Raw genomic sequence first — 26,867 nt, 5'->3', positions numbered from 1 at the left:
AAAAACTTAAAAACTGCGGAGTTGAAAAAAAACACTTCTTGTAGTACATACAAAACTTCATGTATTTTACTACAATCTCCCCCATTTTTTAATTAAAAAATTAATAATTAAATTAAATAAAAACATTAAAGCCAACCATGAATATGGGTAATCGATTAAAAATGTATTTTCTGCAAAGTTTTTCTCGAAGAATCTAAGCATGGTGCAATATTGGCAAACTTTGACTTCTCATCTTAGAACAATTAGAGTGAGATTCAATCATTGATTTCGATGAAGTGTCAAATTGAATGATGATTGATTTCGATGAAGTGTCAAATTGAATGATGATCAAGAAGAATATCTATCATAATGTTGTCATTGTTATCTTTTCCAGTGTTTGGTTTATTTTATTTTCTGGTTTTATTTCTATTTTGAGAAACTATATAATATATAATTAAAATTTCAAACTTACATTATTGGTTTGGTTTCCCAAATAAGATACTAATAGTTAACGATAAATAAATTTCAGTTTTTTAAAAATGAGCATTTAATGCACCATTTTTCACATAACTGCATGTTAGAAATAATTCATACAGGTTAAATAACTATAATTTATATTTATCAAATAAGTATACAACGTAGTTAAAAATATATATGAATAATAGCTCATCTAAGTTATAAAATATATATTTATAAAATAGTAAAATTTAATAAGTTTATATATATATGATGATGATGGTGGTTAACGCTGAGACCAAATTGTGATTTATCGGACCTAAAGAAATGAATTATTTATTTTGATTTAAGATTTTATTCTTATGCTCAAAAAGCTTGGAGAGAAGCCTCCCGAGCTCACTGTAATTATTGCAACAAAGATTTTAAAACTGAGATCTAATGTGGTTGTACACGGGGCACTCTAAGAGGAAGTGATTTTCATCCTAGATATTCGTATTCTCACAGAGATGGCAGAACCTTTCCATTCATGGTGTTTTAGGAACTGCCCAATGACCCATTTCACTATGGAGCTCATGAGAGTTCGTTCTAATCTTGGCTATATTAATTTTCTTCTTTGAGCTAGTTAAAACAGAGAGATACTTTTGATCTTCTAAGGTGGGTTTGATGACCTCCTTATAATATCTTAATTTTCTTTTAGCTGCTAAATCTTTCTCACACCACATTTTTTTTTTAACTTAGAAGTAACAATATTTTTAATGTTATTAATGTTTTTCAATGCAACATTCTCGTCGATCTCCCAATGGTTTAACCAGGCCCTACTGTCTTTATACCAACCTCGTTTGAGCCTTAGGTGGTTTTGGCTGGAATTTAAAGCTAGATTAGGAAGTCTATCGTCTCCTATGTTATTGAGTTTGTGTTTGTACAACAGAAGCCTAGTCATAGCTAGGATCTCGATAGGGGAAAGACCCACTTCTATAAGGAGAATAGGATAGGGTGTGTTGCTTTTAATTTTGAGGTTGTACATTATAAAACGCTTCTGGATTTGTTCAATCTTTCTCCAGGATTCTCTAGAGATGCTACAACCCCAAACCTCACATCTATATAAAATAACCAGAGTGACTAAAGTTTCAAAGAGAAACTTCTTTAATTTAATTGAAATTAATATTATAATATATAAAATATATAAAAATATTAAATTAAAAATTAAAATTAAATATTTTGAATTTTAATTTTAATTTTTAAACAAATTAAAAAAATATCTAATATATTATTATTATTTTAATTTGTCATTAAAATTAATAAATTGTTGAAGTGTATAATATGTATTTAATATACTAACTAAACATATAAAATATAAAAAAATATTATAATTGTAGTAATAAAAAGTTGTTGGTCTTAGTATTTTAAAGAGATTAATAGGTAGTTTTATAAAATTATATCTTTTCACCATAATAGTACACATAAGGTAATATAATACAATACTTTTCTTCAAAGAAATAAAAAAATAATCTAATTAAAAAAATCATTTACCAATATATATCTTCACTTTTGGACGACATTTTTTTTTAACAATTGAAAATATCCCTTTAAATTGGAAATTATGTTTTTTCCCGACCATTACACACAAGGTAAGATAATACAACACTTTTCTTATAAAAAAAAAAAATTAATTAATAAAATCTAATCTTCACTTTTTGAAGGACAATTTTTTTTACCAATTTATTAGAAAAAGGACGGTTTACTAACTAAACACAAAATTCTTTTATTTATTCATTTACTTTATCCCTCTAAAGTGAAAAAAAGACTTTGGTTAATTAATTAAACACAAAATTATTTTATTTATTCAATTCCGTTCTTACAAAGATGCATGCTATCATAGTTGTCTCCTCTAATTTTCCACATGAGAGTATCTCATTAAAACCTTAATACCTGCGTCCTTCAAAATTCAAACCGCAAAAGTTAGTCTAATTTATTATTTGTGAGAGTATATCATTAAAAGCTTAAATGCCTCCGTGCTTCTAAATTTAAGCAATAAAATTTAGTCTAATCTGGGTAACAAATTGACATGCAGGTTGTTTGGGTAACAAATTGACATGCAGGTTGTTTGAGGTGTTTTTTTGGGGGAAAGTCTAGACTAAGAAAAGGAAAAAGCCAAAGAATATTTCTTGAATAGGGAAACATCTTCAAAATCCAGGTCCCCCATCCAAAAGTCATATAAGGATGAACTATGAGATCTCTAGACCGATGGGTTTATACCTTGAGCAATGATGTGTCGAGGTGGGTAGTCAAATCATCTCAAACTTCGTAGCAGCCCTAGAAACACTCTCCTGGATCCCTATACGTATGGCTAGGCTAGGGGGAACTCAAAATAGGATGGTATGACCATTGAGATGCCTCCTTAAAAGGCAGAGAGTAGCTCGGGAGTCGGGAATAGCTTCAGCGAAGAGTGGTATGAAAAATAAAAAATAAAAACAATAATAAGCAATTTACCGTTTATAATACCACAAGGAACAAACTGTTTATAATACCATGAAAAAAAACAATCGACAGGCTTTAACAACAGAAACATCACATAAACCAACGGTTTCTAATACCACAAAAAAACAACCCGCCAGCCACAGCAACAGAAGCATCACATAAACCTCTTACTGTCGCATTAACTAACAGGGGGAGTGAATGACCAGTGACTGTATATATTCAAGTCCCTGTGCTTGGGAAAAACATCCACTAATTTCGTGCATATTTTGAGATGGTAGTTACAGGCCAGCAGAAAAAAGAAGCAAATTAAGAACAGTCTTTGCGATATTAATGGAGGGTGTTATGTATAAGTTTCAAATTTCAAATGAGCGGGACTCCGTCTCGAGGCGGATGCTCCATGGATGCCTATGTGATGGTCATCCCGTAGGACCAGGATGCTCATGGATGATTATGTTGATAGTCATCGGCAAAACCATAGCTGTTGGATGTTCGATATATGCATGACATTACTGTGCAAAGCCTTAATGAGTAGACAAAATATATTTTCATATCTGGCAGTGAAATAGGATGTAAACAAAACTGATAACGGAAACAGAGGGCCCAGTAGCCACGTCAACAAGTCCGATGAACCTGCAATTGTGACAAGTTTGACGATGTTTAACTAGAAATTGCTTCTAAAGGTGGGAAGAAACACCGAAGGAATTGAAGATTTGGGAAGACCATATAGCTACGAACATAGTCAATTGTTAAATGCATGTGCATAATATCTACCAAACTCTTCAATGCAAGCGATGCGAGGCAAGCCCATTGCTTACAAACTTTGCATGAGCACAAAGTGTTGACATACCTTGTCCAAGCTCTGTTCCTGCTGAGCTAGCTATCTTTTCTCAACCACATGGTGCACTAGATTCTTTCAGGGCATGAGATCATAATCTCTAGTGAGATCCTAGAGCCCAACGACTTGTCCCCACGACAAAAAATGGATCCGCCTGTGACATTCCACTAGTCTGGTCGACACTACTTCAAGTTTCTGGTAGTCAAGCATGATGCAAACAAGATTCTTGCATTCTTTGTGCTACACATCAAATATTTTTTTGACTTTTTACACCATATCCCCTTCACCTTAAAACCTACAAAGATGAAAAAGCAACCATGTTTGATTCAAACAAAAGTTTCGTGTCCTACATAATAAAAAAAAACTTTTACTTTTCATGCTATATATGTTAAAATATGAAATGGGAGTCCAACTGGATCCAAATGAAACTTTTCATGTTTTTATGGAATTAGTATTGAAGATTCTTATCACGCCAACATATTCTACTTTTCCACAAACACGATAGCTTTCTAATCCATTACACAAGTTTAAACAGTGGCATCAATTTAGAATGCTAAATTCTAAAGTTAAGTTTTTTTATTAAATAGGTAAAAACTGTTTAAATTGTGGGGACCCATAACGTCAAAGCATAGTCTAAACAAGCCACAATTTCACTTAGAAAACAGTATAAAGTTCAACATTATTTTGAGAAAATCCGACAAAAGCAACATGAATAGGAGGAGTGGGGGAATATGGGAGGAAATAGTGAAGCGAAATATATGGACAATGATTTACAGTCAAAATTTGTGTTTCTATATATCTTCTAGACAATGTAGCAAGAGGTTAAATTTAAGAAGAAAGTTACACTAACATAAATGTCCCAGAACAATGATAATCCTTGTAGGCATAAGGTACATAGCAGAGGAGATTAATTTCTTTGTTTTTTGTAAAATGGCATGAAATAAATTTTGAACATGGGAATGATGAGGTGTCTATCAGGTAAATATATTTATGGTACTTAGGAGAAAAAACTTTCATTAATAAGTTGTTGTGAAGATGTGTGAAAATCATATTGCAAATAGAATTGTTGTATCATTGAATGTTGTGAAAGTACTTTTGAAAATTTCTATGGCAAGAACAACTGAGTTGGATGTGTCTTTTAAGAAAGCTTATGTTGGCATCTCTATGAAAAGGTTGTTAGATGAATATGCCATTTATACAATAGTCCTTTGCAAAAGGATTGAAATATTGGTTGAGATGGATGTCCAAATATCTAGAAATAGTTCATCATATTTAACGAGTAAGAAAATGAGGCACTTACTCAGTTAAACTGATCTCCAAGCATCATGGTGGTCACTAGTCTATTTTATACTCTTAGTTTGAAGGAACAATTTTGTGGCATAGCTCCTTATGTCATTTATGTTGTCTATAAGAATTATTGAGACACAATAAGCAATTCTTGATATATATATTATCATACTTCAATGTAATAAAAATATTTGCAATATTTTGAGTATGTGTGGTGTTCCTTGTTCATGGAAACATAATATTCAGAACAAAACACATGGAAATATTTTGCGTAAATAAAATAAACAAATTTGGAATTTGGAAATAATAGTAGAAACCATACATATATTACTATTCAAAAACTATATGTATGTGTGTGTGTGAGACATGTGTGTGTGTGCGTGTGTGTGGAAGCATACAATTATATTTGACATCTCAGCTTCAATAATGCAAAAAGAAAGACATTTTTTCGAAAATGTTGTTTATAGTCATAGTGAATCAAAATGTAGTTTCATTGTGTATGAAACTCTTCTACAAAAATGATGATTACCTTATAAAGAGTTTCCCAGTACACATCAAGAACTTCGATTTCCGAAAGAACATGCTCATTTATGGGTTTTGCAAGTTTAAAGATCAAAGTTGTACAATCTCTTTGGTAAAACAACTTTTTGTGTTTTTTGGTCTAAATGGACATTTTCAAGTAACTTTCGAATTGACAACCATGATTTATTTCCCCACACATTACTCATATGACCAATTTCATCTATTAGTTTAAAGAAAATTTCAGAAAAATAACAAAGGTAGGTCTCGTCATATTAATTGTTCTTCAAAATGAAATGCCCATAATATTGTATATTGCGTTAGGGAAAAAATCATCATGATTCTTTAAGAAATCACAAAATCCCTAGGCATAAAATCCCTAAAATAAAATGCTTATAATAAAGTATAATAGGATGCAAAATCCTCAAGCTTTTTTCAAGAATCACAAAATATTAAAACATCAAAAGCCTAAGGGTGACAATAGGGAATTGACTACATTTGCAAGTATAAATCATCACAGTTTTTCATAAACATGGACCAATTTGCATTCATAATTTCCCATTTATATATAAAAAAATTGATCATCACATACTTAAACACCAACAATCATGATATATCATGTTGTTCAAGTTATCTAAATCAACATATGATGAGTTGGACACCTCATAGTGCTAGGAATTTTTGCATAAACAACAAAAAGGAAAAAAACATTGTTAGAATAAAACGAATATGAAATTGGAACTTAAAAACATGTTTATCACTAAGATAGATTCATCAATTTTTTTTTTTACTTTTTCTTCTTTTAAATTATGAAATGACTTGAACATTGCTTGATAAATTGTCTTTATTCAATGAAAGAAGATACCTAAATTTAAAGGAACTTCACATATATTAGCCAAAATTGGCTAGAGATGCTTGTGAGCCTAGTGTTATATTCAAATGAGCATCTCTTTTGAAAATTTCTTTTTTTTCCTAATTTAGTTTCTTTCTCATTATTGGCAAGGAGCTTGATGTTTTTATTTTATTTTATGGGAGTTCATGGATCCATTTTTTATGCTTCTTGAGTGAACATGGTTTCCTTTCCTTCATTTTCTCTCTTCATATTTTTCTTTGATTAATTCTTATCCCACCTTCGTACTTCCTCCATTTCTCAAATGTCATATAATAAAGCATAGGATGAGGAGGTAGCAACAACGGGAAGGATACCATCATTACTATGTCATTGTTTTGGGACATTTATGTTAGTGTAACTATTTTCTTAAATTTAACCTCCTGCTACTATAGAAACTCAAATTTTGATTGTATTTAATTGTCGTTGTTAAAAGATATTTAGGTTAAAAGTTATTTATATATTTTGGGATTGCTAATTTTAGTTATTAATGGTTTTTTCACATGGATGGAAAAAAATTCCTCAATAAGGATGTTCGAAAAAGTGTGAGAGAACAAGTTGTTGTAATATTCTCCAGAATCATATATGCTTTTGAAATCTACCAGCTGGAGAAGGAGATCCAAGACTTCTTTCAGTAGTAACTTCCTTCCAATTATCTCTTAAGTTGAAGAATCTCATATCAAAATTCAAGAGTCTTTTCCAATTGTATGAATTGGGGCATATGGATGAGAGGAAGGTGAATGATACAACCATCCCCATGCTTAATAATAATGTTCAGTTGGTGAAAAAGTGTGAGAAAACAATTTGTTTTAACATTTCCCAAAACCTTAGATATGCTTTCTAAAAGCCACTATTGGAGGAACCAATGGAGGAATAAAAAAGTAAAAGGATATTTTCAATATCCATCCCAAGAAAATTTACCCTAAAATTTTCTTTGAGCATTTCAACAATAGAGATGACAAAGGTGAAAATGCAGAATGATATATTTTCTCCTAGGAGATCCACAATCGATTTAGTAAGAAGAAGCACTCAGATTAGGTCTATTGTGCTATGTTCGCTAGAGCCATTGTGGATTCTTCTTGAAAAATTTAAGAGTGATTTGACAATAGCGTTGATGAAGATGAGATGTGAAATCATGTTTTTAGTATACCGACCAAGAAAACCCCAATGGAGAGCCTCAATAAAACATAGGGTAAGTATTATGTATTTTTTATTTGGTTGGATGAGAGCATGTGTCATATTTTAATTCAAGGGACACAGAAAAAACCGAGGCTTTGCGATTGGTTGGGATGAACAGTGCCTACCCAAACCAAGTGTGCAGAGAAACACCTATCAAAATAATTAAGTGCATTTAAAGTTGTGTTAACAAATAAAGAGATATCAAATGCGATTTGATTCAAGCCTCTTGGTGATAATTGTGTTGCCACTTGGTGGAATTTTCTTATCTAGAATGTAAGGAATTGGGTTCATCAAATTAGGGTTATCTTTGAGGCAGATCTCTAAAACTATAGATTCAACCACAGAAAGTTTACATGAATTTGTTACCTAAATTAAGTGTCCTACTATACCCTTGCCATTATCATAATCAACTAAAGAGGCCTTCTTTAGTCCACATCCACCTTCCCGTTCCACATCCATGGGTTGAATACTAGATGGATGAATGCACATTACAAGATAACCACCCTTAATATAACCAAAAGAAAAAGCACATCAAATTGAAGTTGAAATTTCATGTTTCCAAATGTAAATCCAATACATTAATGGCTAGATTCTCTCTCAATGACAATACTATTGTCATTTTAGTTCATAATTAAGTTATATTATTATTGTAAAAATAGAAAATATAACTTAATAACTTTAAAAGATTCTATTAATTTATATATTTTGATTGTGTATAATTTAAGTGATATGATTATATATATTAATTATAATGTTGTATTTATAGATTTTTATGGTGTATAATTTAAGTAAGATGATATATATATATATATATATATATATATATATATATATATATATATATATATATATATATATATATATAAGGTCACAGCCAAGCCGACACTGAATTGGTGTATGAGATTCTTTTGTTTGTGGGACAAGGGACCCACCTCTGTGCAACTATTTGATTGCTAAGTCTACCAAGGCATACACACTCTACCGCATCTAGTTTTGAACTTGTAATCTCTTAAGACGAAACACATGCTCTTAACCATTGGGTAAAATAAAAAAGCTTGCAACGGAGCTCTCAAATACTTGAGTTATCCAAGTGTAATAAAGGTTCAGGAAAAAACCAAACAAGTCAGCGAAATCCATGCCAAAATGCCATTTCTATATTCGCAAATAATTTGATCAAAATATGGAAATTTTTTTATATAAGTAATTACGAGAAATAAAAATTAAAAAAAAAAAAAATTTATATAAAAAACCCACACCTACATTCAGACAACGTGCAGACCTAGATGAGGCTAAGTGCCCTCCCGCCTTATCCCATGTAGAGATAGCTCTCACAAGTGTAACAAAGTAGGTGATGTGTGGTTTAACGGTAAGTCAAACAGGCGAAGCTCGGGAGACCAAAGTTCAAATCTCATGGAGTACAGTGACCTGCTGTGGTGGCGGCTAGAGGGGCGGACCCCCCCTGACCGCTGGGTCTGCTCTTGCTAAAATCATAGGATCTTAGCATACCCGACTTGCAAGTGGTTGGTTATGCTCTTGGTGTTATAGTGGCAGCAATGAGGTTTGATCCTGGGTCTCCCGTGGATTAAACTTGATAGTTACCGATTCACCATGTGGTTAGAAAAAAAAAAAAAACAAAGTAGCATCGCCACTTGCAAGGCTCCGGATGCCAACTCGTCTGGATACGAAAGAGGTCATTTGGTTTATGGCATCTGCCTTATTGGCATTGCTAGAATTTAGAAAATTGGAAGCCATAATTGGCGGCGGTCATGGAAATGGAGGTTTATGCCTTCAAGTCTCACAAACTTTGGTGATTCTAGTGATTCAAGCTGGAGAGTCTTGTTCCTATACATTTTAAAGGAAATCTAAATTGAATATATTAAGATGTCTTAGGCAATCGAATATATTAAGATGTCCGAGAGAGGTTACTCTATTAATCAAGAGGGGTAGCTCAATGCTGGGATATACCCTTGAGTTTCAACCAGAAGATTCTCGTAGCGGGTGATCTCAAGGAAAACGTCGTAGCTTAGATCTTGTCGACTTAGCCCAGACTGGACCAAAGATAGCACATGGATGCCATATGGGGTACGAACTATCCCGAATTCAAGCCGAAGAGGTGGCTGAATGAAGGAGGCCATTTCATTGCGCATAGCAACTTCAAGCTCGCAGTAGTCCAAGTCGGCACGCAAATCTGTGTTGGCAAAGACATGGCGTTTATTCAGATGAAGTATGTCATAGCAACAATGGTTTCAATATTCACATTGCAATAGCTTGTCAAATATTTGGTGTAGAAACTCCAAAACTCATGCACAACATCACTGTGCGCATGAAGCTGGGTTCAACATAAATTTATGTTCGTTCATCATAAATTTAAATTCACATTTAATATATAAAAAAAGCACGTAAAACACCAACAACATCACAAGCTGCACCAATAGTTTTATGATGAAAATAATTAATAAATCCCCAATCACGAAGACAAAAAACCATGAATTGTCCATGAAACTTCACAATTCTTGCTTGCATAGCACCAAGAATCAAGTGACACCTTTATTGTGACGGTCTGAGCATAAGGCTATTTTGATGTTGCGGTTTTCAATCGGTTTTGAATTCAAGAATCAAGTTGTTGTAGCAGTTTTTGGTTTTTTTAAGTTAGAATCAATTAGTAAAAAAAATGAAAATATTTTTCAAAAAATGTTAAGCTAGGATATGGACAAAAAGAATACTGAATAAAAATGTTAGGAAATATTTTGATAAATATATCCATATCAAAGAAAATGTTAGAGTAGATGCCCTAAAAAATGAAGGAAAAAATAAAATGTTAGGTTAGAGAGAAAAGCAAAAAGAAATAAACTATGAAAGTGTCCAAGTCCAAGTGCCACTACTTTTACTTTATTATGCAAAATAATGGTTGTGTGCAACTTGTCATAAATGCCACAACCCATGACAGTCAAATAGTTTAATCTTAACTAGTTCATGCTTTAAATTTCATGATTATAGTTAGAGAATAAATATCTAGCCAAACTGTTTAATCTTGACAGATCAGTAGTTAGGTAGAGAATAATAAGGAGCTCATCAGTTTAATCTGAGCCCTTGGATGTTATAAGGTCAGAATTAGATAGTTTTATTGATCCAGGTCCGGGTGTGAAGAAGGACCTTTCCAAGACCTTTTACTTTCGTGATGTGTTAAGATTGCAATTAAAGGAACATTAATGAATACATCTGCATGCTATAAAGAAGAGTAACATAACAATCATTAGCACATGAAAACAAAAGCAGTTGATAACGGAGTTCGTCCAGGAGGGACTACGTCTTCGGGCCCCGATGTCAAGATGGTGTAGGCCGCTGCATTATGTGTTGTCAATAAAGATGATGTACACAGAGATGATGTCTTGATCATACAAGGAAGAATGCCGTCACACAGGAGTGGCTCTAAGAGATGTTTCACAGCTAGAACTCTCAATCAAAAGACTCATATCAATATGACACAAAAGAAGCATGGTGCGCATCTCGCCAACATGGCACAAAAGGGATGTCAAAGCAAAACACATGCATGGCAACATCAAGAGTATCCCAACAACATACAACAAGGGATTTCAAAGCATAATATAAAGATTCATGACAGAAATTACATCACATATAAAGATTACACATGACATAAAGCAAGGAATCATGACAACATGAAATAAACAAGATCCTGCATCAATCATCAATCATGGATCTGTACAACATAATGCAGAAATAAGAAGTACATGAACACATCATATACCTCACCACCAAGGGCCATCTGAAGAAAAGGCTGTCAAAGTGTTGAAGCTTGCTGAAACATCGATCTCACAACATCGATCACAAGAAGAAGACTGTTCGCACATGAAGATGGACATCTGCACTGGCACTCAGAAAAGTGATTGAAAGAAGAAATGAGAGAAAGACAAATCTGAATACACCATCAGATTTGTGGCGTCGAGTAGTGCTGAAATGACTATTCAAAATCTGAATTCTGAGAATTTGAAAATTCGGAGCTCAAGGAATCTTTTAGATTCCCTCGGGATTCCTCAAAGATTCTGTTTCAGGGATGAGCTGAAAATCCGCTGCTCAAATGTCAAATCTGATTTCACCATTAGGATCCCTGCGAAAAACCATGAAAAACAAGTATAAACTTGACCATATTCTGACAAAGTGAAATTTTACCTCCGTGGGAAAATTTCATGGCTCATGGTTTTGCGCCCTGTTTTCGCTGAAATCATGGTTCCACGTGCATTCTGGAAATCACTGGAAGATGTATAACTCAGATTGAAAAATGGATAGCACCATCGTGTTTGTGGCGATGAGAAGTGTAAAATCCATATAAAATTTATCAATTTCTGAGAAGTTGAAAATTTTACCTTCCTACAAAATTCATAGTCCTACATTAAAATATTAATTTATTGTCTCGAAAAACATCACTGCAGCGTTCTGTCTCGAAATCTGTGCAATCCTTCTCCTCCCAGCTCTGGTAAAAATCTAAGTTTATATAAATTCATGGACAGATTTACCAAGAAATCTGTTTGGTGCAATCCTAATACTTAGGAATTGGTTGGGTAAGTCGGGGGTCAAATCTTGTACCCTCTAATTTTACCATATTGTTTTAACAAGACCCCAATTCGAACCATATAAAGGAATTGGTTGGGTAAGTCGGGGGTCAAATCTTGTACCCTCTAATTTTACCATATTGTTTTAACAAGACGCCAATTCGAACCATATAAGAACCCGCATTAATCTTTGTTTTAAAATTTTTGGATATGCATTAAGTGAGGGGCCGGTGGTTGGGTGGCGGGACTACATACGTGGCTGCCTACCCGCACCCTGTGCCTATTTCAAAGGTCAATGGTTCCATGGATAAGAACCCGCATTAATCTTTGTTTTAAAATTTTTGGATATGCATTAAGTGAGGGGCCGGTGGTTGGGTGGCGGGACCACATACGTGGCCGCGGTTGGGTGGCGGGACCACATACGTGGCCGCCTACCCGCACCCTGTGCCTATTTCAAAGGTCAATGGTTCCATGGATATGTCGTGGTTGATTTAAATGGGGTATGGAGTTGTTGGGTCCATGCCCCAAGGGCCGGCCCGCCGCCCACCATTCGTTGATTTTTATAACCACACCATATATGGTTTATATATCACCATATAACATATATTAACTTCACCCACCATTCGTTGATTTTTATAACCATACCATATATGGTTTATATATAACCATAATATATATATTAGCTTTTTGGTTATATAGTTTTGTTTTACCATATGCCCATTTTTTATTGGTTTGGTATAATGGGTTTTGATATATATATATATATATTTATTTGTTTTTATATGATTTAATATATGGTTATGATAACCATATTTTATATAGTTTTTGTTTATTTATTGTTTTTATATAGTTATTTCAATAGTTATATATTAAAACAATTTTTGGCATAGTGTTATAACCAAAATGATTTTTGTTTCTTGTGCAGGGGTACGAGACCAATGACGAGCTGCCATGTGTCAGAGGCTACTATGTGGGTCTCACGTGCTGATTGGGATGCCATGTGGTGCACTGTGGGCCCCATTTTTTCCCCTGCCATATCAAACTTTGACGAGCTCTATCTTTTGCATACGAGCTCAGATTGACGAACAGTTCGCGCCAACGCGATCAGGAAGATGAGATCTACGATCTGGTCTTGGGTCAAAATCATTCTGGTGAATTTGATTTTTGAGCCTCCATGAGTCCTCTTTGTCATGTGTTCTTGAAGATCCACCTCGATCATTTATTTTCAAAAGAAAAAGGAAAGAAAAGGGTCTGCTAGCCTAAATGCACCCAATTAAGTGAAGAGAAAATGTTAGGGTAAGTAAATGGGTAGGTAGAAGAAAAGTTGCAGAAGTACATTTACCATGCTTGATCATGTGTTTCAGTGTGCAGGAGCAGTTATGAAAGTGAAAAGATGTTCACAAGTTGATTTGGTTAACTTCCCCTCATTCATTTCATTCCCCACTACATCCTTACTAATTTCCTCATCATCCCATCATTTCTTAAGAAAACACCATTTTCCCTTCATTTTCACCCTTTCTCTTGGTTTCATAAATTTCCCTTGTGATTTCCCTAAAAACCCATAAAAAACCCTTTACCCTAAGTATAAATTCCCCCCTTCGCTTTATCTAATTAAACCCCACCGCCGTTAACCTTGGTCCCACTCCATAAACCCACCGCAATGTGTTTAAACCTGCTTTATTCATTAAAATAATTACAAATCCTTTGTAATTATTCCTCGGGCCCACTAATCTCTGTGCCTAATCCCTTCATGCATCTCGACCGCGAGATAACCGTCCGATCACATGCTCCCAAAACCACTGACCCACAACAATATCGCGCGCTCCCAATCTCCTAGCTTTACCCGCCCGAGAGCATGCGAGATTCGAGGTTTTGCTCGGGCCCCTTATGGTTACATGTCATTCCCACGTTAACTCGCGTAACCTAAGAGAAAAACCACCCCATAGCCAAAAGCGGTGTGATGAGCCTACGAAACCGCTTCCCCGCGTATGGAAAAACCATCCACTATTCACTTTGTGCCAAATTTTAAAAAGTTAACCGTTTACTTGTTTAAATGCAAAAACCCTCACTTTCGCTCTTTTTGTCCGTTTACACAATAAAACTTGTATAACCCTCCTGCACCACCCTAAGCCTCTGCAACCAATTTACCCACTGTTTACCTCCTGAAAACGCTCCAAACTCCATCCACAGACCTATCAACTCAAATGAAGCCATTGTGGCCCTCCCTGTCACCATGTGTTTTTCTTAACAATTGTTGCATTTTGTAGGTGATTAGCAGAAGACCAGGAGATTTGATAAGCAACATTTATACCAGTTAATTTTGTTCCAAGTTTTTGGGAAATGAATTCAAATGATTTTCCTGTACAAACTGAAATCAGGTCTAAACCAAAGATAGAGCAGAAGAAATCATTTACACAGTAAATGTTAAAACAGACAATTTACATAGTTAAAAGACAAAACAGAGGAGGCAGAATAAACATATAGTTAAAAGACAAACAAATGATCAAATATCCAAATACCTGATACTGAGACATGTAAAAACTAAATGATTTATTGTTGAAATACACAGTAAAAACTTGAAATGTATAGTAAAAGTAAAAAGGCACAGTAAAGGATATTGATAGGTCAGTAAGGTCAAAGAGTATCAAATTAAAGTGTATCAGATGAAAGGTCATAAGTGAATATGACTTCCATCGTGAAGATTAAATAGACAAGCAGCTTAAAGGGAAAAATATCAAAGACCAAAGCCAACAGAACCTAAATAACAGGGACAACAAGCAACAATTCAATAGTTGTCTCTATCTTCTTGCATGAAGATATTTCCTTTTCCTAGAATAAATCCTTAAACAGTTTAGGATATTTTCTTAGTTCTACTATTGTATAAATAACTCTCTTCTCGAGTTATTAAGGGTTCATTGTTCACCATTGAACCAGGTTGACTGATCTGAAAATGGAATGTACTTGTTTAAGGGTGCAAGGTATCCATTTCCATTTATGTAAATGAGTGCACAAATACTCCAAGTTTAAATATGCAAAGATGTGCACTTCTTATTTCTAATACACAGATTGACTGTAGGGGCATTTACCGGATATGTCACCTCTAAAGAGAGGATGAGATCCAGAAGCTACCTAGCCCTCTACAGACTCTGCCTAAAGAAATAAAAGGTAAACACTCAGATTCAATTAAAAACAAGACCTTGCTTGAACTTGACATTATGCAGAATCTTAACTTGAAGAGGTGTATGTATTTTCTTCTGTTTATGTGTTTTAACTTGATTTGTTTCAGCTGATATTAAACATATATATCAGACATATAAGGCAGCAAATAAACATCACACATAACAACAAATTTAATAAGGAGTTCACCCCAATCTCGTGGGCTACGTCTCCTGTGAGCTCTAGTCAACTAGACTTGGCTCTTTGGGATTATGGCTTGAATTCTTTTACAAGTTCCACAATCAACTCCAAAATGTTACTAACTGAACCTATGGGTTTAGAAAAACCATATGCATCCCTGTCATGGTTGTCCACTATGTGCAGGCAGATCTAGGCTCCCTTGGACTTGATTCCTTCAGTAGGTGCACTAAGCTTCCCTGAGCTTCTTAATGGCACAAACTCCTTCAGATTTGCAGGTGTATTTTCTCCGTGGAAGTTTTAGGAGCCACCAGGGCCCAGCATTGTGAGAGCTGTATTGGGTTGCAGGTACCCATTGGAGGTGAACCAGTAGTCAATCCTGAAGGATTTGAGTGTTCTGAATCCATTTTTACAGTCTATTTTTCCTGTAGAGGCTTTTACTCAGCTGTACAAACATTTTGAGCTTTTAATCAAATCAAGGACATGCCCATTTGGGAGCCTTGGACCCGGCAGATGTAGCCCAGGAGGGGTGAACTGCGTTATCAGTTTCTTTTGCATCTGTGGTTGATTTATTTTCCTGAATAAATATGTTTTAGTATGTTAAACAGAGAAATGAATTAATTCTACTACACATAAAAGGGTCATAAACAGTTGAAAAACTCATTTGTTTTTAACTGCAAGACATGTACATCACTTAAACATGTATGTTTACTGAATTGAATACCTTGCTAAGCATTTACAAGTAGTTTCAAATTCAGAATGTACTTGTTTAAGGGTGCAAGGTATCCATTTCCATTTATGTAAATGAGTGCATAAATACTCCAAGTTTAAATCTGCAAATATGTGCACTTCTTATTTCTAATACAGAGATTGACTGTCGGGGAATTTACCGGATATGTCACCTCTAAAGAGAGGATGAGATCCAGAAGCTACCTGGCCCTCTATAGACTCTGCCTAAAGAAATAAAAAGTAAACACTCAGATTCAATTAAAAACAAGACCTTGCTTGAACTTGACATTATGCGGAATCTTAGCTTGAAGAGGTGTATGTCTTTTCTTCTGTTTATGTGTTTTACCCTTGATTTGTTTCAGCTGATATTAAGCATATATATCAGACATATAAGGCAGCAAATAAACATCACACATAACAGAAAATTTAATAAGGAGTTCACCCCAATCTCGTGGGCTACGTCTCCTGTGAGCTCTAGTCAACTAGACTTGGCTCTTTGGGATTATGGCTTGAATTCTTTTACAAGTTCCACAATCAACTCCAAAATGTTACTAACTGAACCTATGGGTTTAGAAAAACCATATACATCCCTCTCATGGTTGTCCATTATGTGCAGGTAGATCTAGGCTCCCTTGGACCTGATTCCTTCAGTAGGTGCACTAAGCTTCCTTGAGCTTCTTAATGGCACAAACTCCTTCAGAATGCTTCAAATGTCTTTGAAACCTCTGCTAATATCTCCAACACATATCTGACATAAACAAATGACTATTCATTTGCTCAAAATGAGCACTGCATCCCCAATCTAGGCCTTCTCTCATGGATGGCTTTGGGCTGCCTGAAACTTCTCTTTAGCATCTCAGCCTTTAAAAGTCTCCAAATGCTTCTGAAAACACCTTCATTGGATTCAGAAGGTTCCTTATAGTAGAAATAGGCTTTTGTTTCACCTCAAACAGATGAACCTAGCCCAGCACAGCTCAATCATTGAAATGGCCCTAGTGGCCCTGAAAGCTTCCCTGAAGCTAAAAAGTGAGAAGAATGCCTCATCAGGAAAAAAAAGCTGTAGAAATGGATTCAGAACACTGAAATCCTTCAGAATGGGTCTTCGTTCCACATTCAATGGCTACACACATCCCAATGCAGCTCCCAAATTGATATGGCCTTGGTGGCTCCTGGAACTTCCACGAAGCAAAACCACCTGCAAATGACCTCAGATGGCTGTGAAACCTATGCCAATGGCTTCAGAAGGTCGAAGAGACCCAAAATCAGAAAACAATTCGTCAAAAAAGGACTTTCCTAGCCGAAGTTATGGCTCATTAAAGTTTCTCCAGTCTGCCCTAGAAAAACTCCAGATAAAACTGGATAATTGCCAGATAACCCCGAAAAATAGGCAATTCCGCCATTTTTGGAGCGCTACGCCAAATCCTCCACCAAACCCTGACCGGACCGCCGGATTTAACTGTTTGGTGTTAAAGCGCATGTGAACGCATTTATAACACTGGCAGTCTTTCTCAGATTGTGCGCCCAAAATTGTGGTTGACGGGCAGTCTAACCGTTGTTTAACCCGAACTTTGGGGACATGTGACCACCACGTATTATAACCGTTGAACATTATTAGCGCCAACGGTTTAGTAGATAGGCCCGTGGTCTTGTGCTGTGGTCTCATGAGTGGGGGTTGGCCCCCTTCGGGCCCCGCCTTAATACAAAACCAAACTTTATAAAACATTTCCGCCACCCATATAACAAATGTAACCCTGGTGGCGCGTTGGTAAGGCGTGGTTATTGTAGATTGTAGGGCATGGGTTCAATACTCAGAACTCCCAAAAAATTTAAACATGCGCCCCAACATACTTGCTGACGTCATCCGAGCCACGTGGTGGCCTCCAGGCCTGCCACGTGGTAGCTTGCCATTCGCTGCCCAAAATGGAATATTCTATTTTAATTTTTTTTGAAAAAATTCAAAATTTCAATGTTATTGGACCATTCTTCGTTTTGGCATAACTTTCTCATATGGCGACCGTTTTCCGAACCGTTCACGGTGCCGAAATCAGGAAGACGAGCTCTATCCATTCGTTTAGGTTCAAACTAGTTCTGAGTACTTTCATTTTTTACCATTTTACGACGCTTGGTGCTGAGCTCCTGATCACACCTCCCAAATGAGAGGCTTTTGGTCCCCAAAAGCTTACTGAAATGCTGAAATGAACTGTAGTACAGACAATGAGAGAATGAACATCCTCTTCTCTTCAGCCTTTCAAACATTTGACCCTTCATCATTTCTCCTCTTTACAATCTTGGAGATCAAATTAACTTTTTCCAAGTCAATATTACATTACATGCATGGTTAAAAACAAAGTAATCAACCCTTCAAGTTAATCACACATACATGTTTAAAGTACAAGGAAATCATCATGATCCCTGTGATCATGCATATCATTCTCATGCATGCAGTTTATCCTTCAACTTTCTCTTAAGTACAATCATAAGTACAAGATCCTCGATCACATGTACATCTACTTTCAAAGCTGAAATGAATATAACTTTCGCTATGATAGAGTGAGTCTCATACTCAGCTTTTCCATCCTGCAACTTGCATTCCCTTAACAAAGAAAATGCATTCAATCAAAAGACATGCAACTTTAATTGGATAAGAATTCTAACCATTTCTTACCAATCCATTTCAAAGGTGCTTCCTTTAACTGCACATCGATATCAACATGTGTATCATCCTGACACATATCAATGATGGAAACTTCCTTCCCATTCTTGCCATACTCTCTCTCCAATTTCTTCAACTTTCATGGAAGCATTGTTGGATTCAGAGTCCAACACCTTTCAGCAGTATGTCCATGCTTATGGTAATAAGTGCAACACATGTTCATCTTCTTGAAAGCATGAGTTGCATTGTTCAATGGAACTTTGGCTTCTTGCCTCCTTTCCTTCAAAAGTTTCCTATATGTTGCCATTCTTTTCCAACATCTAGAAACATTATGGTTAACCAAACCACAAAAAGAACATGCAATTCTTTTCCAATGCTTATGTGGAAATTTTCCATGCTTTACATGATCAAAGGAAGGGTGATGGAAATCAGATTTATACCTTTCTCTTTCACCTTCATTACCTTCATAAGGTGGTGAATCGAAAGAAGAAGAAGCTCCCTTTGGAACACTATCAGTCCCTTCAATGGTTTTAGAGCTTTCACCACTTTCTTGTTCAAGTGCATGCTTATGCACACCTTCTTCCTTCATGGCTGCTTTGGAACTTTCTTCATAAGATTGTCCATAGCCAAGACCCAAATTCTTAGGCCTTACCTCAACCATTATTGGCTCAACTATACCCTGTGCATGTTTGCCCAATCCTTTTCCTTCATATCCCATTTTGGACATCAACTTGGACCCTATGCCTCTGGTATGTTTCTCAAAATAACCAACAGAAACATTCTTATAAGAATTTGAAGACAAACTAGAATTGTTTACCTCTTCTTCAAGCTGATACTTGGCTAAGGCTTCTTTGGCAACAAGGAGTTGTGTCTCCAACTCATGCATCCTTTCCAGATTCATGTTTGCAATATGAAGTTGGCCTTCCATTTCCTGCAATTGGTCAGAAAGCAACTGCTTCTCTTCCCTCATGGAATTCAACTACTCTTGAAGTCTAGAGCTCTACCTTTCATCCTCATACATTTCTCTCACCATATTCATCATGATGAAAAATTCTTGCTTCAAGCCTTCATCAAAGAATCTTGTGAAGGAGGATGATTTTGAGAACTCACTTATGGAAGTTGTCATTATAAAAATGAACAAATTAACTTCAACAATGTGCTTAAAGCTTTTCAAAACAAGTGACAAAGCTTTCTACCCAAATGTCTTTACAGACATCAAATTCAAGCAGCCAACATCAAATCAACTCAACAAAATTTCTTAGAGTGATTTTAAGGTCCTTTTTGGGTAAGGAAAATACCTTCTATTCCTTTCTTTCTTCTCCAAGACTTAGCTAATCAGTAGCTATCCCCAAACTTCAACAAACTCAAACAACATGCAGTTTGCAAAATAGTAAAGCAGTCAATCTTCAACACTGCTTTAAAACACCTTTCAAGATATACAATCAAGCTATTGTGATGTCAATCAAGCAAACCAAGTGCTCTGATACCAACCTGATCTGAAAATGGAATGTACTTGTTTAAGGGTGCAAGGTATCCATTTCCATTTATGTAAATGAGTGCACAAATACTCCAAGTTTAAATATGCAAAGATGTGCACTTCTTATTTCTAATACAGAGATTGACTGTAGGGGAATTTACCGGATATGTAACCTCTAAAGAGAGGATGAGATCCAGAAGCTACCTAGCCCTCTACAGACTCTGCCTAAAGAAATAAAAAGTAAACACTAAGATTCAATTAAAAACAAGACCTTGCTTGACTTGACATTATGCGGAATCTTAGCTTGAAGAGGCGTATGTCTTTTCTTCTGTTGATGTGTTTTAACTTGATTTGTTTCAGCTGATATTAAACATATATATCAGACATATAAGGCAGAAAATAAACATCACACATAACAGAAAATTTAATAAGGAGTTCACCCCAATCTCGTGGGCTACGTCTCCTGTGAGCTCTAGTCAACTAGACTTGGCTCTTTGGGATTATGGCTTGAATTCTTTTACAAGTTCCACAATCAACTCCAAAAGGTTACTAACTGAACCTATGGGTTTAGAAAAACCATATACATCCCTGTCATGGCTGTCCACTATGTGCAGGCAAATCTAGGCTCCCTTGGACTTAATTCCTTCAGTAGGTGCACTAAGCTTCCTTGAGCTTCTTAATGGCAAAAACTCCTTCAGAATGCTTCAAATGTCTCTGAAACCTCTGCTACTGTCTCCAACACATATCTGACATAAACAAATGACTATTCATTTGCTCAAAATGAGCACTGCATCCCCAATCTAGGCCTTCTCCCATGGATGGCTTTGGGTTGCCTGAAACTTCTCTTTAGCATCTTGGCCTTTAGAAGTCTCCAAATGCTTCTGAAAACACCTTCATTGGATTCAGAAGGTTCCTTATAGTAGAAATAGGCTTTTGTTTCACCTCAAACAGATGAACCTAGCCCAGCACAGCTCAATCACTGAAATGGCCCTAGTGGCCCTGAAAGCTTCCCTGAAGCTAAAAAGTGAGAAGAATGCCTCAACAGGAAAAAAAAACTGTAGAAATGGATTCAAAACACTGAAATCCTTCAGAATGGACCTTCGTTCCACATTCAATGGCTGCACACATCCCAATGCAGCTCCCAAACTGATATGGCCCTAGTGGCTCCTGGAACTTCCACGAAGCAAAAACACCTGCAAATGACCTCAGATGGCTGTGAAACCTATGCCAATGGATTTAGAAGGTCGAAGAGACCAAAAAAAAAAAAAAAATTCGTCCAAAAAGGACTTTCCTAGCCAAAGTTATGGCTCATTAAAGTTTCTCCAGTCTGCCCTAATAAACTCCAGATAAAACTGGCTAACTGCCAGATAATCCCAACAAATAGGCAATTCTGCCATTTTTGGAGCACTACGCCAAATCCTCCACCAAACCCTGACCGGACCGCCAGATTTAACTGTTTGGTGTTAAAGCGCATGTGAACGCATTTATATCACTGGCAATCTTTCTCGGATTGCGTGCCCAAAATTGTGGTTGACAGGCAGTCTAACCGTTGTTTAACCCGGACTTTGGGGACATGTGACCACCACGTATTATAACCGTTGAACGTTATTAGCGCCGACGGTTTAGTGGATAGGCCCATGGTCTTGTGTTGTGGTCTCATGAGTGGGGGTTGGACCCCTTCGAGCCCCGCCATAATACAAAACCAAACTTTATAAAACATTTCTGCCACCCATATAAAAAATGTAACCCCGGTGGCACGTTGGTAAGGCGTGGTTGTTGTAGACTGTAGGTCGCGGGTTCAATACTAAAAATTCCCAAAAATTTTAAGCATGTGCCCCAACATACTTGCTGACGTCATCCGGGCCACGTGGCGGCCTCCGGGCCTGCCACGTGGTGGCTTGCCATTCGCTGCCCAAAACAAAATATTCTATTTTAAATTTTTTTGAAAAAATTCAAAATTTCAATGTTATTGGACCATTCTTCTTTTTGACATAACTTTCTCATACGGCAACCGTTTTCCGAACCGTTCACGGTGCCGAAATCAGGAAGACGAGCTCTATCCATTCGTTTAGGTTCAAACTAGTTCTGAGAACTTTCATTTTGACCATTTTACAACACTTAGTCCTGAGCTCCTGATCATTGACCATTGAAAGAGAGTTCACCCTTGAAGAAGCATTTGTAGACATTTGATGTACTAGCTTTTCTGGACCCTTAATACAAAGCAAAGGATTCCGAATTCAGTTTTACACAGTTTGTGTTTCTTGTAAGTTTTTCCAGTGTTACACATTATGTTTTTCTTCATATTCTTATGCCTTACAAAGATACCTTGGTAGGAATAATTGTGTCTCAATCTATTCCTATAAACTTCTGAAGTGATAATCATTGAAGAGAATGCATTAATGAACTGTCTGTTTTGTTGGGTGTGGAGCATGATTGTTCAGAGGTCTTTGTTTTAGTCGGATGTATACCCCACGAAGTTTGTACACCCCTCCACGCGGGGGGGGGTGCGGGGGGGACTTGTCTCCCCTGTGGGGGTTCGGGGCTAGCGGTCCCTTGGTGGGGGTTTTGGGGGTAGCGCCCCCGAAGCTAAAAACAGATGCAAAATTTCCTTGTAAAAGTATAGTAATTTCTAGTCAATCTGGGCCGTTCATTAGGCGGATGATCTGACGGTAGAACTTATGTTTAGTTTAGGGTTTTTTTCCCTAGAAGGCAACCCCTCTCTTTGTATGAGGGCATTGTATTTGAGGCTGTGTAATAGATGTGTATTCTCTGAGCGAGAAACAGAGAGGTGAGGCTGTGAGAGAAAACAGAGGATATTACAACGGATATGTTGTAGGTTGTGTCTGTTCATTTTGTTGGATAATAGAAAGGAAGGACTGGCTGTTCAGGGTGGACGTAGCCCAAACTGGGTGAACCACGTATATCTGTGTCTCTCTTGTTTTATGTGTTTTCTGTGTTTATATTTCTGCAATATTTTATGTGTTCCATTTCTCTGTAATATATAATTTTCTAACATGTTTAATTAATTCCCTTTGAATCAATAAATCATCAGCATCTTGTTGTAAGCATAAGCATATTCTCTTGAACCTTCTGAACATCGGTTAGAGGTTTTCATACTTATGATTGTTTAATTTTCTGTCTGAAAACTGTAATAATCATATTATTTTTTGTTTCTGCTCACCACTATTCAAACTTTATCACTGTGTGAAGTTTTATAGAAGCCCTTTACTTTGGGATTAATATTATTCAAAAGGTTAGGCATTATAGCGTTACATATGTTTTATTCATTGGTCTTCCAAATTAAAACAAAAACCCCCAAAACAATTATCTTAGATGCTCTGGCATTGATAGATGACCACTATTATCTTAGAGGTACAACATGAACCTGGCGCCGTTGCTGGGGATTCAAATTCTATTAAGTTTTCTTGGAAGAATGATATTCATTCTATTCCTTTAAGGTGATTAAAGGTCTAGAAAGGTTAAAATCTTTCACCTAGCGACTCCACTAGCCCAAACTGGCACCTTTTAAGCACACCAAATCTCATTCAGAATTTGAATTAGTTAATCCTCCGTCAAATCTTGAAAAACTTCTAAGAGAAGCCAATTCTAAAAGGAGACAACAACCATCTTCTTCTTCCTCTCCTACCTTGTAGTCTGAAGAGTTAGTATCATTTGATCCTTTTAGTAATATTCTATCTGATCCTGGTTTAACACAAATACCTCTTAGGGTTTCTGAACTATTAGATAGGGGAGTTGATTTAGGTTCAACTTTCCTCATTCATTCTTTTAAAAAGCATCCAGAACCCCCATTACCAACAGGATCACCTAAAATTGAGTCTGACTTGGGTGTTCATTTACCTAAATACCAACCCACAGATTTCATATCCCCTACCACTTATTCATTTCCTTCCACTTCTGAAAGACCTGAAGAGATCATCCCTATATATACAAATCCACTCTTTGAAACAAAAGAGGGTATTCCTTCACAGGTCCCAAAGTTAGTTCTTAAGACTCCTTTAAAGTCATTCAGGAGATCCCCTCCTTCTTCAGCTCCACATAGTCACACACCCCCTCAATCACCTTCTTCTACCTCTTTTTCATTTACTTCTTCTTCATCCACACAAACAAATTATACACCACCTTCTACGATGGAATTCTAACCTATTTTACAAGCTAGATATGTAGCTTTAGTCTTACCTGCTAACCTCGATGCATTCCCAGCTAGGTATTTGAAATACCTTCCCAGGGATAATGGAGAAATTGGTCCCACAACTGAGGACCATCTTTAAGATTTTCTAGACTTTGCAGACAACATGAATATTGAATAAGAAATTTTTTACATGAGATTGTTTGTACAGTCACTTGAAGGAAATGTAAGAATCTGGTTTAGACAATTACCTGTAAATTCTATTAGAAATTAGGAAAAGCTTACAAACATATTTAAAAAAAGATGGGGTGTAAAGAAAGATCCTCTTTACTTTCTGACTGAGTTTGAATAACTTAAAAGAAACTTTGGTGAACATGCCCCCTGATTGTAAACCCCCTGTAGAAGCAGCTAAGTCTAGGCTTTCTAAAGCCTTTGACGATGATTTTGTTGTAATGCTAAGATAGAGAACTTCAAGAACTCTTGACGATATATAAACAAATGCTATAGAGGTGGATGCAAATAGGGCTGCTTCGAATTCCTTGAAAGCTAAAGAGGAAAAGGCCCAAAGAAAACTCAAATATATTCAAGAAGCCTCTAGTTCCTCTAGTTCTTCTAAGACTAAAACTGAAGATTCTAAAATAGATGAAATAAGTTCTCTTCTTAGACATCTATATAATAGAATTTCCAAGATTGAGACTCAACCTAGGATAGTTCAACAAACAGTTACTAGACCCCAAAATCAAAATCAAGTTCAGTATAGAAGAAACCCACAATTACAAATTCTTCAGAGACCTAGTAATGATCAGTAGGTTCCCACTCCTTTATTTATAGATGACCAGCAACCTGATGAAAATACTATGACTATTATTGAAGATATCAATAACATGGATACTTCTTATAATCAAACAGTAATGATTTCTCTCTCACAACAAAATCAGGTTCAAGAAGATCAATAATCCTCACAGGTTTCTAAATACCATGCCTTCTCTGAATTTTTAATTGCAGAGTTGAACAAGAGATACAATCTTAGGCCTAGACCCGGCCCTGGAAGACCTCCTAAGGAGGCTCCAAGAATTGAACCTCATACCAAAGCTGTTGAAACTCAAACAACTGTTATTCGAACATTAAATCAGTCAACTGATACTGTTCAAAATGATAAAAATGCCTTGACTACATTTAACATTGAAAAAGAGTTAGAAAGAGTTAAAATCCCAATTCCACTTTCAGAACTTTCAAAAAAACCTTGGGTATAAAAATCAAGTCTCCAAATGAATACAAAACACCTCGATTGATGCTGAAAGTGATATCATTAGCTTGCAAGATGAAAAACTAGCAGTTGTCTTTGGTCCTAGCTCAGATATGATAGATGGAATAGTGCCTCCTTTCTATGTAACTCTTAAGACAAATGATTCCATGTTATATAATTGTATGCTTGATTCTGAAGCATCACATAGCCTCATGCCAAAAGCTATCATGGACCATTTGAAACTTGACATAACTAGATCCTATCATGACTTGTACACTTTTGATTCTAAAAGGTTTCCCTTCTTAGGATTGATTAAGGATTTAGTAGTCACCCTTGCCCAAATTCTAGTAAAAAGTGTAGTGCTTGATATGGGTGTCACATATATCCCTCCCAAATTTGGAATGCTCCTTTCTAGGTCTTGCCGTGCCAAATTAGGGGGAACTCTTTAGATGGATATGTCTTATGCCACTATTCCAGTTTATGGGGGAGAAAAACTAAGGTTATATAGAGAGGTAATATTTGTGTACACTGTTTGCAAAACTGACCAGCCAAGGAACCATTCCATTTATGCAATTGATCATGATTTTGGTTGCTTTCAACCCTCTTCAAACCAAATACATGAAACTCAAGTTAAAATAGAAGATGTAATTGAAAGTCCTGTACCAAATCAAACTGATGTATGGAAACTATTTTTTGATGGTTCTTGTACAAAAGATGGGGCATGACCTGGGGTAGTTTTAATTTCACCAGAAAACGAAAATATCACCCAATCCTGTAAAATCGACTTCGAAGTTACAAATAATGTGGCTAAATATGAATCTTTCCTTTTAGGACTCCAATTAGCCAAAAGCTTAAAAGTTCAAAACCTAAGTGTTTTTACTGATTCAGAACTTATTGTCAAACAAGTGAGAAATATTTGCATCCTAGACTTAGGTCTTATCGAAATGAAGTCTGGGATTCAGTTGAAAACTTCTTTGATTCTTTTAATTTGACTTATATTCCAAGAGATCAAAATATTCATGTAGATGCCTTAGCTGTTTTTGCTAGTTCATTTAAAATACCTGATCAGAC

The 26,867-nt window shown here is 36.0% G+C and overlaps 1 protein-coding gene across 1 annotated transcript in view; it reads right to left on the bottom strand.

Moving 5' to 3' along the window:
• LOC149160480 (uncharacterized) overlaps positions 1-26,867 on the bottom strand; it is a 65,174-nt gene that overhangs the window by 21,976 nt on the left and 16,331 nt on the right. The window contains exon 4 of the mRNA XM_089434622.1: positions 9,588-9,810. Coding sequence (XP_089290748.1) covers positions 9,588-9,810 — 223 coding nt within the window. The remainder of the gene's footprint in view (positions 1-9,587; positions 9,811-26,867) is intronic.

Source organism: Pinus tabuliformis, chromosome 5_2, assembly GCF_031772625.1.
Source record: "Pinus tabuliformis cultivar Carrire ecotype Pingquan chromosome 5_2, CPIR1, whole genome shotgun sequence".
In the NCBI taxonomy this organism is placed as follows: domain Eukaryota; kingdom Viridiplantae; phylum Streptophyta; class Pinopsida; order Pinales; family Pinaceae; genus Pinus; species Pinus tabuliformis.
This window is presented reverse-complemented; position numbering and strand designations above follow the sequence as displayed.